This window comes from Elephantulus edwardii, unplaced genomic scaffold (assembly GCF_000299155.1).
Source record: "Elephantulus edwardii isolate Elephantulus edwardi_28Jun2011 unplaced genomic scaffold, EleEdw1.0 scaffold00009, whole genome shotgun sequence".
Taxonomy (NCBI): Eukaryota; Metazoa; Chordata; class Mammalia; order Macroscelidea; family Macroscelididae; genus Elephantulus; species Elephantulus edwardii.
The window spans coordinates 10,766,592-10,783,064 of record NW_006399759.1 but is presented as its reverse complement, the minus strand read 5'-3'; the positions used below and the strand labels follow the sequence as shown (position 1 = coordinate 10,783,064).

Genomic DNA, 16,473 nt, shown 5'->3' with positions numbered 1-16,473 from the left:
CATCCCCACCCCCACCCCAAGGATACTCCACTCTGCAACCCTCATTCCGAGTATATTCTTAAAAGGAAGAAACTATTCATTGGCAATTGTTGGAATGTGCTATAACCCTAGGTTGGAACGTGCTATTAAAAGTTAAGAGGGACATAGCCAAGAGAATCTCTCGAGGTTTTTAAATTACTTTTCATTTTTAATTTCATACTGCTGTTCCTAGTAACTATGCGATTTCATTTCCTAATGAAAAACTGAAAAGCTTTGATGAGAATGAATTTATTGGCACTCTAATCAGACATACTCTTTCCAGGTTACTTGCCATTGGCCACAGTTTGGGCTAGTTGACTCCTGTCTTTTCCTTCTCCTTTTCCTCATTCGCCAGCCCTCCTTCTCTGCCTGAATGAGCTCTCATTCTTTGAAGACTTGCTCCAATGTCTCCCACTTTGGGTATCTTTCAAAACTCTAGAAAAGATGATTTTTCTTTCTTCATACTTTCATTTACTATGTGCATATCTATATTGTTCCTCTTCCAATGTTTGTTTTTTAAATTTTTTTTTTCTTCCAATGTTTTAATGACAGTTGTTTTGTTGGTTGTCTCTCAAAGCAGACATATTATCTTCATTAATCTCTCTGTTCCTGTATCCAACACAATGTGTGCCACATAGTGAAGCCAAATAAATAACTGAATTCTTGAATGACCCTGTGCATTATTATTATGAATATAAATGAAGTTTAGCTGCTAAGACCTTTTAGAGCAAAAAAGGCTTTAGGATAATATATTTATCTTTTCTATCACAATTAACTAGGAACTAAATAAGTATTTACAGCATCATGACTTCGTAAATGTGAGAAAAAAAGAAATGCTACATAAAAGATGGATTGACCACGTGGCAGATCCTCTGCAGAAGAAAATTTTAGAAAATGTCCATTCATATGAGACGATTAGAAAAAGGAGAGAAGAGGAAATAGAGAACTTTTTAAAATACGTAAATAAAAAGGTACTACAGTTATTTGCCTCTTCAGTTGGCTTAAATAAGTTCTCTTTGTTTATAATCATCCAAACAGCCTGCTCCTCCCTCTTTACATAACTATATATATATTTTCTATACCTTATCGAAGCATGTTGTTGTTGTTATGTGCTGTCGAGTCGCTTGTGACTCATTGCAACCCTGTGTACAACAGCCCTAAACTCTATTCTGTGCCAACCTTATTGTCTCTGACATACCTACCCCCACACACCAGCCACTGAATCAATCCATCTCATTGAGGGTCTTCCTCTCTTGCACTGTCCCTCTACCCTCCCAAGCATGATGTTCCCTCTAAGGACTGGTCCCTTCTTGCAACATGACCAAAGTACATCAGATGAAGCTTCAGAATCCTTTCTTCTAAGGAGCAGCCTTGTTTCACACACTCTAGGATGAACCTGTTTCTTCTTCTGGCAGTCCATGGTATATTCAACACTCTTCTTCAGCACCACAGCTCAAAGGTATCAATTATCCTTCTATCATCCCTAATTGTTGTCCAGCTTCCTGATAAATCGCAAGTAATTGCAAAGAATATGGCCTGAATCAGGCACACCTTAGTCTCCAGATTGATTTTTCCAATGTAATTAATCTTTTAATTTCTTGAGTGCTGGTACAAAGAGTGTTGATTGTGGAGCCAGGCAAACTGAAGCTGTTAACAATCTCAATTCTTTATCATCCATCATGATGCTGCCAATTGGCCCAGTGGTGAGAATCTTTGTTTTCTTGATGTTGAGCTTCAATCTATATTGAAGGCTGCAGTCCTTGATCTTCAGCAACAAATGCCTCAGGTCCTCCTCAGTTTCAGCAAGCAGGGTTGCATAACTCAGGTTGTTGATAAATCTTCCGCCAATCCTGATGCCACATTCCTCCTCATAGAGCCCAGATGCCCAGATGATCTGTTCTACACAGGAGATTGAAAAGGTATGGAGATAGGACATATCCCTGGTGTACACTCTTGCCAATTTTGAACCATGCAGTATTTCCTTGTTCAGTACTGACGTCTCCCTCCTGGTCCAAGTATAGGTTTCACATAAGCACATCCAAGTGTTCTGGGATTCCCATTCTTAAAGTGAGCCAGAGTTTGTTGTGGTCCACACAGTTGAATGTCTTTGCATAGTCAATGAAACACAGATAAATATTCCTCTGGGACTCATCGTCCTTTAATCAAGGGCATGTGGAAGGAAGAGAGGAACAAATTTAAGCCTGGATTTAAGTATGTACATTGTTGTTATGTGCTGTTTAGCAGGAATTGAAAGTCAATATAGCTAACTTTCCAGGAGGTTTTCAGAGGCAATAAATTGCATGAGAGGAGACTTCCTATTTTTCTCTCGTGGAGTAGCTGGAGGATTAGAACAGCTTGACTTTGAGTTCTCAATGCAACTCTTTACCATCAAGTCACCAGAGCTTCTCAAATACATGCATTATGAAAAATTTTTCCTTTGTTTTCCACCATGTAATTTTTTTTGTTTGTATTTAATGTTATTATTTAATGTTTACTTTCTGTTGGAATATAACATGAATTCAGTACATAAAGCTTAATGAATTTTTACTTGAGTGCATAGCCGTGTAGTTAGCAAGTAGATCAAGATACTGAGTATGTCTAGCACTGCAACCGCATCCACCCAGAGCTAAATATTAGTCAGAATTCTGTAGCCGTTTCTTCTTCCACTTCATGTAGCATCTCTAGGAAGTGGAAACTTCTAATGCCCTAGGATATTAACTAGAAGGTTGCAGGTTTGGATCGATCTGAGTTGCCTTGGAAGAAGGACCTGTTGTTATTTTACTTATGAAACATCAGCCACTGAAAATCCTATTTTTACACATACCATTAATTGTGTCTACCAATCTTTAGTAGTAGATTTGGCTCTATGAGGAGAAATGTGGTATCAGGTTTGGTCGACGGTCTATCAACAATCTGCTTTATGCAGATGACACAACCCTGCTTGCTGAAACTGAGGAGGACCTGAAGCACTTGCTGAAGAGGGTCAAGGACTGCAGCCTCCGATAGGGATTGAGGCTCAATGTCAAGAAGACAAAGATTCTCACCACTGGACTAATTGGCAACATCAGGATGGATGGTGAAGAGATTGAGATTGTTCACAGCTTTAGTCTGCTTGGCTCCACAATCAACACTCTTAGCACCAGTAGCCAGGAAATTAGAAGACGTATTGCCATGGGAAAGTCTGCTGTTAGGGACCTCTCCAAAGTACTGAAGAGCAATGGTGTCTCTCTGGAGACTAAGGTGCGTCTGATACAGGCCACGGTCTTTACAATCACTTGTTATGCATCAGAGAGTTGGACATGATCAAAGAGGATAGAAGGAGAATTGATGCCTTTGAGCTGTGGTGCTGCAGAAGAATATTGAGAGTTCCATGGACTGCTAGGAAATCAAACAGATTCATCCTGGAAAGGGTTAAACTGGGCAGCTACTTGGAGTCAAGGATCCTGAGGCTCTGTCTAACATACTTTGGACATGTTGTAAGGAGGGACCGGTCCTTGGAGAGGGACGTCATCCTTGGTAGGGTGGAGGGACAGTGCAGGAGAGGAAGGCCCTCTATGAGGTGGATTGATTCAGTGACTGGGGTAATCGGGATGGGTTTGTCAGAGACAGTGCGATTGGCACAGGGCAGAGCAGAGTTTAGGGCTGTTGTACATAGGGTCGCTATGAGTCACAATCGACTCAACAGCACATAACAACCATAACCACAACAACCAGTCTTTAAAATCTGGACTCTAGGTTCAGGATATATTTTTATTTTGTTACACAATTATTTACAAAGCTAAATATTTCTGTCCTGGTAATTTTAAGAGATCTGAGATGTCTACCTAGTAAATATCTAAAAACAAATTCCCTAATTTTACAAATATTTAGAGGATTTCGCCCCATCACTAAAATGTTAATTGCTTGTTTAATGAAAATAAAATTAAAATTTGGTCTTTCCCTTTTTGCATATATTATTGATACTAATTTGAAGTTTAATAATAGTGTGTTTGATTCTTGAGTTTTGCATTGCTCAAAATTAACAGTGCACTGTCTGTTGTCATGCTTTTGTTTTTTTCCCTATAGGGAATTGCATCTTTAGACCAGTTTGATCCAAAAGAGTATGATCCTTTTCACGCGAGCAGAAAGGACCCTAATTTTCTGAAGGTAGAGTAAATTAACTTTTGATAGTATGGGTTTTTTATTTGTTTGTTTTGTTTTTAAAGGTAAAAGCAAAGATAGTTTATTAGAAAAGATATGTCTCAGAGAGACAGACTCTCTGAGACAGGTCCACCTCTGGAAATAAAGAAACGGAAAAAGACAAATAGTATGAGTTTTGTTGTTTTGAGTAGTCCTATAGTATTTTCCTGAGAATGTAGTAACATCTTAAGAGTAACTCTTATCTTCACATTTCAGAAAGCAACAACAACAAAAAAACCCAAACAAAATGTTATATAGCAATTATGTAATAACAATTTAAATTTTTCATGGACTTTACATTTTGTTATGAAAGTCTTATCTTTTAATACTCAGTAAATGAGAAAATTTATTTATAAACAAAGGAAAATTTAAAAATCTTTGTTTCTTACATTACACAGAATTAACACACTGATAACATTTTCTGTGTATCTTTCTAGACATCTTTCTGTATGTATGCATATAACTTTTTATTTTATAGAAATTAGATATTAAACATTTACTTTTATAACGTTTTTCTCTTCTCTTCTGCTTTCTGTGTTGTTGTTTTATGTGCCATTGAGTTGCCCTAGGTAAAACAGCTCTGAATCCTGCCCTGTCCTGAGCCAGTCTCACTGACCCCGATACACCTACTCCAATTGCCCTAGTCACTGTATCAATCCATCTCATCCAGGGTCTTCCTCTCCTGCACTATCCCCCTCCCCTCTTCTGAACATGATATCCTTTTCCAAGGATTGGTCCCTCCTGGCCACGTGCCCAAAGTATGTGAGACATAGCTTCAAAATCCTAGTCTCCAAGAAGAAACTTGGTTTCATCCTCTCCAAGACAGACCTATTGGTTTTCTTGGTGATCAATTGTATGTTCAAAACTCTTCTCCAGCACAACATTGTGAGGTGCAAGACATCACAGAAGTGACTTGTGGCCTAAGCCATTGTATCAAAGGGTTGCTGCAGAAGTGAGGAGGGAGGTGCTGGATGGAGTAGGAGGGAGTGCAAATGATGCTAATATTAGGGGAAGGGAAGGAACAATACACACATGCAGGGGGAGGGCACAGCATATATGTAAGGGGAAATGTCTTTCATTTTCTCCTTTCACTAAAATGCTTGTCTTTTTTATGTTAATAAACAGAAATATTTCATTTTAACCATTACACAGTATTTTATTGATAGTAGATACCTTGCATAGAAGGCTTAACTGGTAGGCCTTTTACCTGCCCACTACTTTATTTTAGGTTTACTATTCCTACATGAGCTAACTCTATATAAGTGAGGCATAAGATAGATAGGTTCAGGTACTTGTGCTGTAGGTAACAGAACATTGATGCATTTATAACTACTTATAGTATTATACTATCATATTTTCTGACCAACTTCCTCTTTTGGTTGTTTTTAACTTGCTACTATTATAAATGATACTATAATGAATAAAATATCTCCTCCATGTATATTTCTTAATTTTTAACTTTTATATTTTATTAGAAGTAGAATTGATGGGCTAATGGGTATGTATGATTTTGATTTATATTGCCAAATTGTTCTTCAGGCATGTAGTTTCTGTTAGATGTTATTGCATCAGTTCCAACTCATAGCCTCCCCTCTCCACCCTGTGTGAAACAGAAATGAAGCACTGACTGATTCTGTGCCATGATCATAGCGAGATTTGGCCCTATTGTTGAAACTACTGTGTCAGTCCATCTCCTTGAAGAGCTATCATGGCTTAGTGGTAAGAAGCTATGCTGCAATCCCAAAGGCACAGGATTCAAATCCACCAGCTGTTCTGTGGGAGTAATATGGACAGTCTTCTCCCATGTAATTTATAGCCTCTGAAAAACCACTGGAGGGTAGTAGTGAGTTGGTCCTGACTCAATAGCACACAACCTCAACAACAATTCTACAAAGCATGGTGTCCTTTACCAGAGAGTGGTCCTTTCTGATAACGTGTTCAAAGTACATGATACAAGTCTTATCATCTCCTCTTCTAATGAGCATCTTGTCTGTACTTCTTTCAAGACAGGGTTGTTTTTTCTTCTGACAAAAACAAAACAAAAAAACCATATCAAGCCCATGTCCATCATGTTCAGCGACTCCACACATGCCATCAGACCCCCTTGTTTTGTTCTTCTGTCAGTCCATAGTATATGTAGTGTTCCTTGCCAAAGCCACAAGTCAAAGGTATTAATTTTTCTTCGGTCTTCTTTATTGTACAGTTTTAACGTACAAAAGAGGTGATTAACAAGCCCAAAGCTTGGATCAGACACACCTTAATCCTCAGTATGACTGTTTTGTATTTTCACATTTTAAAGAGGGCTTTAGCTTTAATTCCTACCAGTCCATGTACTTTTGCTAGGAACACATATTATTAAACAGAATAAAATGTGTACTTGTTTCATAAACAATTTAAATTGGACATTTTTATAGGAATTATAGGTCTTCCCCCCCTTTAATGTGTACGTGTGTGTGTGTGTGTGTGTGTGTGTGTGTGTGTGTGTGTGTGGTGTTGGCCCTATTTTTATAGATAAGAATTAAACTGAGTCTTAGAGGTAACTAACTAGTACTAGAGTTATTAAGGAGTAGACTTGGAATTGAACTCTATTCTCTTAGGATGCTACCTTTCTAAATGGATTTTATATTTGGCCTGAGCATTTTAGGTTTTAGCAGCAGTTCACTAAGTCAGTTACAAAGACTCTTGACATCTCCAAGACCCTTTAATGGGATACATTAATCTAAAGCTTTTTAAATTATATCAAATATTCTTTACCTTTTTCATTGTGTTTACATTTACAATGATGATGCAAAAGCAATGGTGGGTCAACCTGCTGCTGCTGTAGAATAACTTAAGTCAGTGTTAGAAAATTGTACTGTTAGACATTATTCTCTTCACTGCTATGTACTTGCAGTTTAAAAAATGGAGTTTACTTCAAGAATTTTACTGATGAAGCAGTAAAAATTACTAATTTTATTTACTCTTGCCACTTGAATCTGTGCCTCTTAAATATTCTGTGTGGCAAAATGCTAAGTATTTATAAGACACTTCTACTAAATACTGAAATACGGATAGGCCAGTCAAGCAACAGAGTACGAAAAATTCATTGATAGGTTTCAGATTCCACATCTGTGAAAAGTCTGTATATACCTATGTTTTTATATTGTATATATCCAGCAAAACCAAGTCCTGGCTATTATTGAAAAGATGTATAGGTAACCTGTTCAGCTTGTGGTGAAATTTTCCTGACTAAGCTAGACTCTTGCATCTTGATGAGGGTTGGGTGTGAAACGTTTGTTTGGGGGGTTTTTTGGTCATTGGTTTTTTTTTTTTTTCTTTTCTGTTTTTGTCTACAATCAGTGTCAGCTGATTAGATTTTCCAGACTTAACTAACAATGAGCTGTGTGCTGGAAGTCTCTTGGTTTATAATCAACCAACACTTGGTAATGTGCCTGTATTTAAAAGGTGGTAGTGCTGGACTAAGTCTGCAGTGGAGGCTCCTGTGTAGTGGTTGGATTCTGGAAGATGGTTTCTCGCATCTTGATGATGGTCCGGTGTGAAATGTTAGTTGGTTTTGGGAAGAACGTTCTTTTAAGTGGTATAGCAGTGGTCTGTTTATTTGCTGTACTGTAACTTGGGTTGCTGTGATACTGAATGCTGTGCCATAGGTGTGTCAAACATCATAATGGTTACCCATCATGGACAGTATTTGGTGGAGTTCTCTGATTGAGTCAGGTTTGGAAGCAGGAGTGGCATCCACTTCCTAAACCACATGCCTCTGGAAACTCTATGAATATAGAGAAATAATGATAGTTCTAGAACACGGTTTAGATCTTTTGTTCATAGTGTTGCTAGGACTTATATTTAACTCGGTGTCACTTAACAACAACATCAGGCTAGACTATGAAAGAGTACTGTTGATGGATATATGCCTATGTAGAAACAGTATTTTGACATTGATAACATTAATCGTTAAAATAGATGTAGAGTTGAGGGCTCATTACTTAGGGAATCACTGAGAAGGAAGTAGACAGTGGTGATGGCTTAATAATATAATGAATATTAATAGTGTTTCTGAACTGCACACAAAAAATGTTAAAATGGCAAATGTTTTGTGACTGAAAAACAGAAAATAGGACGTAGGGGCAGAGGACTGTGAGCACCTGTCTGAAAGGACCAGTTGTTGTCATGTGCTTTTGAGTTGCCTGTGACACATAGTGACCCTCTGTACAGCAGCCCTAAACCCTGCTCTATCCTGTGCCAATATTATTGTCTCTGATACACCTACGCCCATTATACCAGTCGCTGAATCAAGTAATCTCATCTAGAGTCTTCTTCTCTTGCTCTGTCCCTCCACCCTCCCAGGCATGACATCCCTCTCCAAGGACGGGTCCCTCCTTGAAACATATCCAAAGTATGTCAGATAAAGCCTCAGAATATTTGCCTCCAAGGAGCATCCTGGGTTTAACCCTCTCCAGAAAGAAACTATTCATTCTCTAGCAGTACATGGTATATTCAACATCCTTCTCCAACACCACAGCTCAAAGGCTTCAATTCTCCTTCTGTCATCCCTAGTCATTCTCTAGCTCTCTGATGCATAGAAAGTAATGGCAAAAACCATGGCCTGTATCTGGGGCATCTCAGTTTCCAGACTGACATCATTGCTCTTCAGTATTTTGGAGAGGTCTCTGACAGCTGACTTTCCCAATGCAATTCATCTTTCAATTTCCTGAGTGCTGGTCTCAATAGTGTTGATTGTGGAGTCAAGCAAACTAAAGCTGTTAACAGTTTCAATCTCTTCATCATCCATCACGATGTTGCCAGTCGGTCCAGTGGTGACAATCTTTGTTTTCTTTATATTGAGCTGAATTCAATCCATACCAAAGGCTGCAGACTTTGACCTTCTGCAACAAGTGCTTCAGGTCCTCCTCGGTTTCAGCAAGCAGTGTTGTGCCATCTGCATAGTGCAGATTGTTGATGAATCTACCTCCAATCCTGATGCCACATTTCTCTTCATAGAGCCCAGCCTCCCAGGTAATCTGTTCTGCATATAGATTGAAAAGGTATGGAGATGGGATACATCTCTGGAGTATATCTTACCCAATTTTGAGCTGTGCAGTGTTTCCTTGGTCCATTCTGATGACTGCCTCCTGGTCCAAGTATAGGTTTTGCATAAACAAGGCCTCAGGAGTTGATGGTATACCAGCTGATAATATTCCAACAAACAGATGCTACCCTAGATGTGCTCACCAAGTTGTGCCAAGAAATCTGGAGGACAACCACCTGGCCAGCTTACTACTGCAAGAGATCTAAATTTGTTCTCATTCCAAAGAAAGGTGATCTAGCAAAGTGTGCAAATTATTCAACAATATCATTAATATCACATGCAGGCAAGATTCTGCTGAAGATTATCCAAAAAAGACTGGAACAGCACATCAGCAGAGAACTACCAGAAGTCCAGGCTGGGTTTAGAAGGGGTTGTGGTACTAGGGATATTGTAGCTAATGTTAGATGGATCTTGGCTGAAAGCAGGAAGTCCAGAGGAATGTCTGTTTTTCATTGACTATGCAAAGGCGTTTGACTGTGTGGACCACAACAAACTGTGCCTAACTCTGAGAAGAATGAGAATCCCAGCACAATTGAGGGAATGAAAATAGCATAGCCCCTCACTTCCCCAGAGCAGAAAGCAGATAAAGAGCCCATAGCCAGCCCCATGGTGCCTCAAGAGGTATATCAGTAGCAAGAGGTTCGCTTACTCATTGTTGACTCACAGACTTTCCTCACAGTTGTGGTACCATGAGTGGTGTTTAGGCTGGGGAGTGGGAGAGGAAAAGAATATCCCACAATACATATCCAGGTTTTGCTTAGCAGTCTCATGCCAGATTAACAGCAAACCAGAAGTCCTTAATTAAGTCCTGGTTTCAGGTCAGCAACACATATTCAAGAAGTTTCTGGTTTCTTCAATCATACAGCAAGGTTAGCCTCAGAGCAGTTATAAGTCAGCTTCTCCTTCAAGCATCTGGCAAGAATAGCAAACCCTTTAACTGTGGTCAGCATAAAAGCAAGAATCCTCAGGTCACACCTTGCCACAGTTTCTCCACAGCAATGCCACAATCTCTCCACCACCATCACCAGGGTCTTAATTTTACCAGGGTTTCACTCCTTCCAGGATCTCACTCTTACCAGCGTCTTACTTCAGTCTCTCTCAAGTCTTGCTGCCCAGTGTGGGAAGCATTCTCTCTTTTTATCCTAATCCCACAGCTGTTAATGATTTGCAAGACCAGGTGTCTGCTGTCAAGGTAGTTGGAGACCAGTGCAGGCTAATGTAATGGCTAAAAATTGCTAACTTTAGGCTAACATTGCATAGATGGATAGATAGATAGATGATAGATAGATAGATCTCTCTCTCTCTCTCTCTCTCTCTCTCTCTCTCTCTCTCTTTCTCTCTCTCCCCTATCTATTAAGGGTAGGCTGAAAAAGTCTAATACTCAGACCTGCAACCTAAACACCAAAAATGCACTTCTCTTACAGGTTTTTGTCCCACCATTCTGTGACCCTTTGAAAAAGGCACAATCTAACAAGGATGAAGAAAGGAGAACACTTCTTCAGTGTGAGACTGGTACATAGTACCTGCTAATTGTTGTGTGCTTTCATGGCCTGTCTAGAATAACTGGAATTGCATTTAAGAGTGCTAATTTAGACTGTTAATCTTCCTTCAGGCAAAATATATACAATGAAAGAATTCAAAGAGGTGGAGAATGCCATCCTGTATTCCAGGTTCCCAAGAATTTCTAACTCCAGGCAATTTCTGACTCCAGATGATTGGCTTAAACTGTCAGCAAGTTACATAGAAAGTGAATTTTCTAAAAGGAGAAGGTAATGGTCAATATAAAAGAGATTACGGAACCTTTCAGAGTTTTAAAATGGCTTCTTGTAGTGATATGAAATCTGTCATAAGATTTTTTTTCCGTATGTCATAAGATTTTTAAAACCATTAGTTTAACGAGAACTCTATTGTAAGATTATCTCTTTCTTTTTGGATTTGAGTAGTTAGACCATTATGTGTGTAAGGGTTTTTTTCTTTTTGGTTCTTGTTCTTTCTTATTTACCTACATAGAGGTTATTGTATGTTATTCTTGGATTTATGGTAATGTCTTTCATGGTTTGGGGAATTCTGCACCTTTACATCAAGTTATCTCTTCTGTCCTGTTCTTTCTTCCTTTCTTTTTTACCTGTCCTCCAATTATATGTGTATGTTAGACCATGATTATTCTCACAGTCCATACCTCTTGAACATTTTGTTATACTTTTTATGACATTCTTCCTCCCCATTTATATAACACTGAATAATTTCTACTGACTTATCTTAATGTTCCTTGAGTCTTCTTTCAGCTATGCCCATAATTGATGAACCCATCAGAGGAATTCTTCATCTCAGATATTATTTCTAGCATTTAAAATATTTTCTTCTATAATCTTCTAACTGTGCATACATGCATTCTACTTTGTCCATCAGATTCTTTAACATATTAATCATACTTATTTTAAATTTCCTACCTTATTAATTCTAACATTAGTCATTGCTAAGTCTTGTTCTATTGATTGGTTTATCTTTTGACAGATTGTGTTATCTTTTTTGTGGGCTTTGTAATTTTTTATAATTCCAGACACTGTATGTAAAAGAATAATATAGATTGAAGAAAACAGTATTTATGTCTAGAATTGGACACACTTCTAGCAAGCATTATTGTAGAAGATTGAGCTAATTTGGTCAGAAGTTGTTCTGGGTTTGTGTATTGCTATTGGAGAAAAGATTGAAACTGTCAGTGACTTCATCTTATGTAGATCCACAATCAGTACACTTTGTAAAAGTCAGGAAAACATATTGCACTGGGAAAGTTTGCAGTCAGGGCCCTCTTCAAATTATTGAGGCGCAATGATGCCAGTTTGAGGACTAAGGCCCACCTGATTCAGGCCATCATATTTTCTTTTTTTTTTTTTTTTCAATCACGTGCTATGCACTAAGAGCTGGAAATGAATAAAGATGCTAGAAAAATTATTGCCTTTAAGTAGTAGTATTGGAGAAGAATACTGAATATACCATGGACTGCAGTAAATCTCCCAGATATGTCTTGGGAAAGGTGCAACCAGAGTGTTCCTTAGAGTCAAAGATGATAAGGCTTCATCTCATACTTTGAGCATGTTGCTCATTGTTCGTTGTTGTGTGCCATCAAGTCAGAACTGACTCATAGCTGACCTTCCAGTTGGTTTTCTGAAGCTGTAAATCACAGAGGAAGAGACTGCCTATTCTTCCTCTGGGGAGCAGCTGATGGATACAAACCACATGACTTTCAGATTGCAGTCCAGTTTCTTACGACCAGGCCATCAGAGAGGCTATTCCTTGGAGAGAAACATCACGCTTATAAAAATGGAGGGACAGCAAAGGAGAGGAAGACCCTCAAATAGATGGATTGACACACTGATTGCAGTAATGGGCTTGAACGCATCAGAGATGGTAAGGATGGCACAGGATAGGACAGGGTTCAGATCTGTTGTTCATATGGTCGCTATAATAAGTCTTACTCAACTTTATGGCACCTAACAACAAAAACAACAGCATTGTTATCAATACCTTCAGGAAACTCTTGGCATAGGGAGTTGTACGGCTAACCCAAGGGTGGCAACTCTGGTGGTTTGAATCCATCAGAGGCTCTGTGAAAGACAGATGAATAATCTTTTTCCATTCAACTTACAAACTCCAAAAACCCACTAGAGGGTCAGCTCTCAGTTGGTTCTAACTCAATGGCGATGAGTTGATCTGAATTGCCAATACCTACAGTACACGAGAGTCTTCAAATTCCTCCAGTGGTGGACTACCGTTACCTTGTGCTTAAGCTGGGGACTGGAGTACCAGAAGGTTTGTCCTCAAATGTTCCTGCTTCCTCTTCTGTTTTCAGGTGTCCTCATATAATGGTATCAAAGAGTTGGAAGGAATTCTCCCTACATTCTTTCCTTTTTTTCAGAAGTAGATTGTTCCTGTTTGTTCTAGGCCCATAGTGGAGGCAATTTTGCCACTGATAGGGGTGGTTTTTCTGTTTTTTTTACAACCTTTGTTGATAGTACTTAGTGTTGGTCCATGAAAATATCTTAAACGCTGTTTGCATGTGACACCTGTAGCTATTCCAAACTGACAGGCTAGCCCACACTTGGTATTGAAGACTCATTAAAATTAGTTGATTTCTTTTTAAATAAATGGACTTTATTTTTCTTTTTTAGAGCAATTTAAATTTTACAGAAAATTGAAAATAAAGTGTAGAGAGTCCCATAGTCTACCCATACCCTTTCATTAACATCTTACATTAATGTGATACATTTATTACAATTGATGAGACATTGTTATCAACTAAAATCCATAGTTTGCATTGTTGTTATGTCCATCGAGTTGCCTTGGACTCATAGTGACCCTGTGTACTGAAGCCTGCCGTATCTGGAGCTAGTCTTACTATCTTTGACATGCCTACCTCCATTGCTCCAGTTACTGTGTCAATCCACCTCATCCATGATATTCTTCTCTTTTTGTGTTGTCTAACGCTAGGAGTTTTATCAAACGCATAATGTCAAGCATTCCCCATTATATACAGAATTGTTGTGGTTATGTGCTGTTGAGTTGAAATGAACTCATAACTGATCCTCCAGCGGTATTTCAAAGGCTATAAATTGCACAAGGGGAGATTGCTCGTTTTTCTCCCCGGAAAAGCTTATGGATACCATAACTCTTTATTTATTAGGTCACCTGTCTATTATATATTTCTGTGCTCCATCTATTCATTGTTCTCTCCCTTCCTTCTCTCAAACCTGTAGAAATCACTAATATTTTTTATGGTAGTTTTGCCTTTTGCCAGTCTGATTTCTGCCCCCCATGACTACTTTTGGTCTCTATTATTCTGTAGTTTCATTTTGTAAGTATGGGTTTCTTTTCATTTAACCTACAAGTGTATATTATACTTGGATATCTGTATTCATGTTTTACATCAGGAGTGATCTCTTCAAAGAATGCATTTTCCCCATTCTTTACTTCTGAGTTCAGATTAGACAAATGTTTGTTAGGTGTCATTGAGTTGAGTATTACTCAAAGTGACCCTATGTACAACAGATCTGACCCTTGTCCTATTCTATGCCATCCTTGTTGTCTTTGTTGTGTACTATTGACCTGGAACTGACCAATAGCTGATCCTTCAGTGGGTTTTCAAAAATAAATCACACAAGAGGAGTCTGTCCATCTTTCTCCTGCAGAGCAGCTGGTGAATTAGAACCTTGTTCCTTTGCATTAACAACACAGTTCACCTAGTGGTAAGATGCTGTGCTTCAATCCTAAAGACATGTGGTTCAAATCCATCAGCTGCTTTATGGGAGAAGGATGGGCAGTCTCCTCCTGTGCAATTTACTGCCTCTGAAAACCCACTGGAGGATCAGCTATGGGTCAGTATACTAGTTTTTCACTGTGTTGAATAGTAAGGAGCTCTATGCTGTAGAGCATTGCATATTGGGCTACTAAGGTCAGTGGTTTGAGTCTACAAGCTGCTCTGAGAGAGGAAACTGGACAGTCTCTTCCCGTAAAGATGCACATTCTCAGAAACTTGATGGCAGGTTGTGACGAGCTGGAATTGACACAGTGGCACAATGGGTTTGGTTTTGCTTTTTGGGTGTTGAATATTAAAATATTTATTCCTTTTCTTAACAGAACAAATAATATAATTTTATTAAAGAAGCTCCATTTTTAAATTTAGCTTTCTGACTTTGTGTTTGTGCCTTCAATACTTTCATAACAATTTTCTGCTCCTCAGTAAAGAAAGCACAGTTGATCCTATCATGGACACATGGAGCCACCATAAGCTCTGTTGATATGTTTTGAGTTTTTTGTTTGTTTGGTTTTGTTTTTTTTCTACAACCTCATGAGAACTTTAAGTCTTACAGTACATCCTCCACTTAATTGGCTTAAGCACACACCACATTCAGATTTTGGTACTTTCCCAAATTCTTGCTATAAAGGTGAATACTTCTATTACCAGGGGTTTGGAACAACTTAGCTTTGTTAGAGGCTATATTGTAGGACAGCCTACAATAGGTCAGATGTGGAAACATTTTGAATGCCTCAATACAGCATCAACTAAAATTTTTATTTCTTAAAAATTTTTTAAAAGTATCTTTTGGAGGCAAAGATGATAAAACTTTGTCTTGCATGCTTTGGATATGTTGTTAGGAGAGGCTATTCCTTGGAGAGGGACATCATGCTGGATAAGGTTGGAGGGACACCAAAGGAGAGCAAGACCATCAACCAAGTGGATTAACATAGTGATTGCAGTAGTGGGCTCTAGTGTGTCAGAGATTGTGAGGATGGCATAGGATATGGCAGGATTCAGATTGTAAAAAGAGCAAAGGCCATGTGGGGATGGCTATGCCTGAACTTGACTGACTTCACAAAGGGGAATTGTCCCCATCACCAGCATCAGTAACACAAAACCAATTCCCATGAAGTTAGACATGCCCTCCACTTCCCCATACCTCTTTCTACTACTTTAAAAATCAATCTTACGGCTTTGCTGGGACCAAAATCTGATGCAATAGCTCACAGACCACACAGAACCATTTTGGGGTGGACTAAAGGTTATAATCAAGATTAGTATCGGAATATAGTAAGGACAGCTTCTGGAATGTGCACAAAGGCATCTCAGCCTCGAGTCTCACAGCTTTAGACCAGTGTAACACAGTTCTTAGTTCTGCTGATATTAGATCTCCTCCTCAGTCTTAGCCAGTGTTGTAAAGTTCTCAGTCTCATGAATAAAGGCCCCCAAATCCTAGTTGTCCAGCAAACATGTTTAAATGGTGTAGCAGTCCCAAGGTCCCATCTCGTGTCAGGTCTCTGGCTTGGCTATGGCTGCTGCTGCCATAGATGTATCTAGAGCAAGACAATCTGGTCTTCTCAAAAGGGGTCCTTCATCCTCTTGCTGCTGCTTCTTTTTTGCCAGGGCAAGGAAGATCTAATTCTCCTACTTCTGATTGCTCAGTTTAATAGTGAGACTAACCAATCTCCTTGTGGACTGGTGAAATTAGTCATTCCCCTGGTGGATTGGTAGATAGCCAGTCTCCTCGTGGATAGGCTAACATGCCCCATACATATATTCCCATTCATATAAATGACAAAAATAAACTATGGCCAGGAAAGTCATGTTGTTGTTGTTGTTATGTGCCGTCGAGTCGTTTCCGACTCATAGCAACCCTATGCACAACAGCCCTAAA

The 16,473-nt window shown here is 38.9% G+C and overlaps 1 protein-coding gene and 1 pseudogene across 1 annotated transcript in view; one reads left to right on the top strand and one right to left on the bottom strand.

Annotated features, from left to right (window-relative positions):
- FAM228B (family with sequence similarity 228, member B) overlaps positions 1-16,473 on the top strand; it is a 41,665-nt gene that overhangs the window by 2,115 nt on the left and 23,077 nt on the right. The window contains exons 3-6 of the mRNA XM_006880715.1: positions 798-989; positions 4,084-4,164; positions 10,708-10,795; positions 10,896-11,052. Of these exons, the coding sequence (XP_006880777.1) occupies positions 798-989; positions 4,084-4,164; positions 10,708-10,795; positions 10,896-11,052 (518 nt within the window). The remainder of the gene's footprint in view (positions 1-797; positions 990-4,083; positions 4,165-10,707; positions 10,796-10,895; positions 11,053-16,473) is intronic.
- LOC102846168 lies at positions 13,762-15,318 on the bottom strand (annotated as a pseudogene).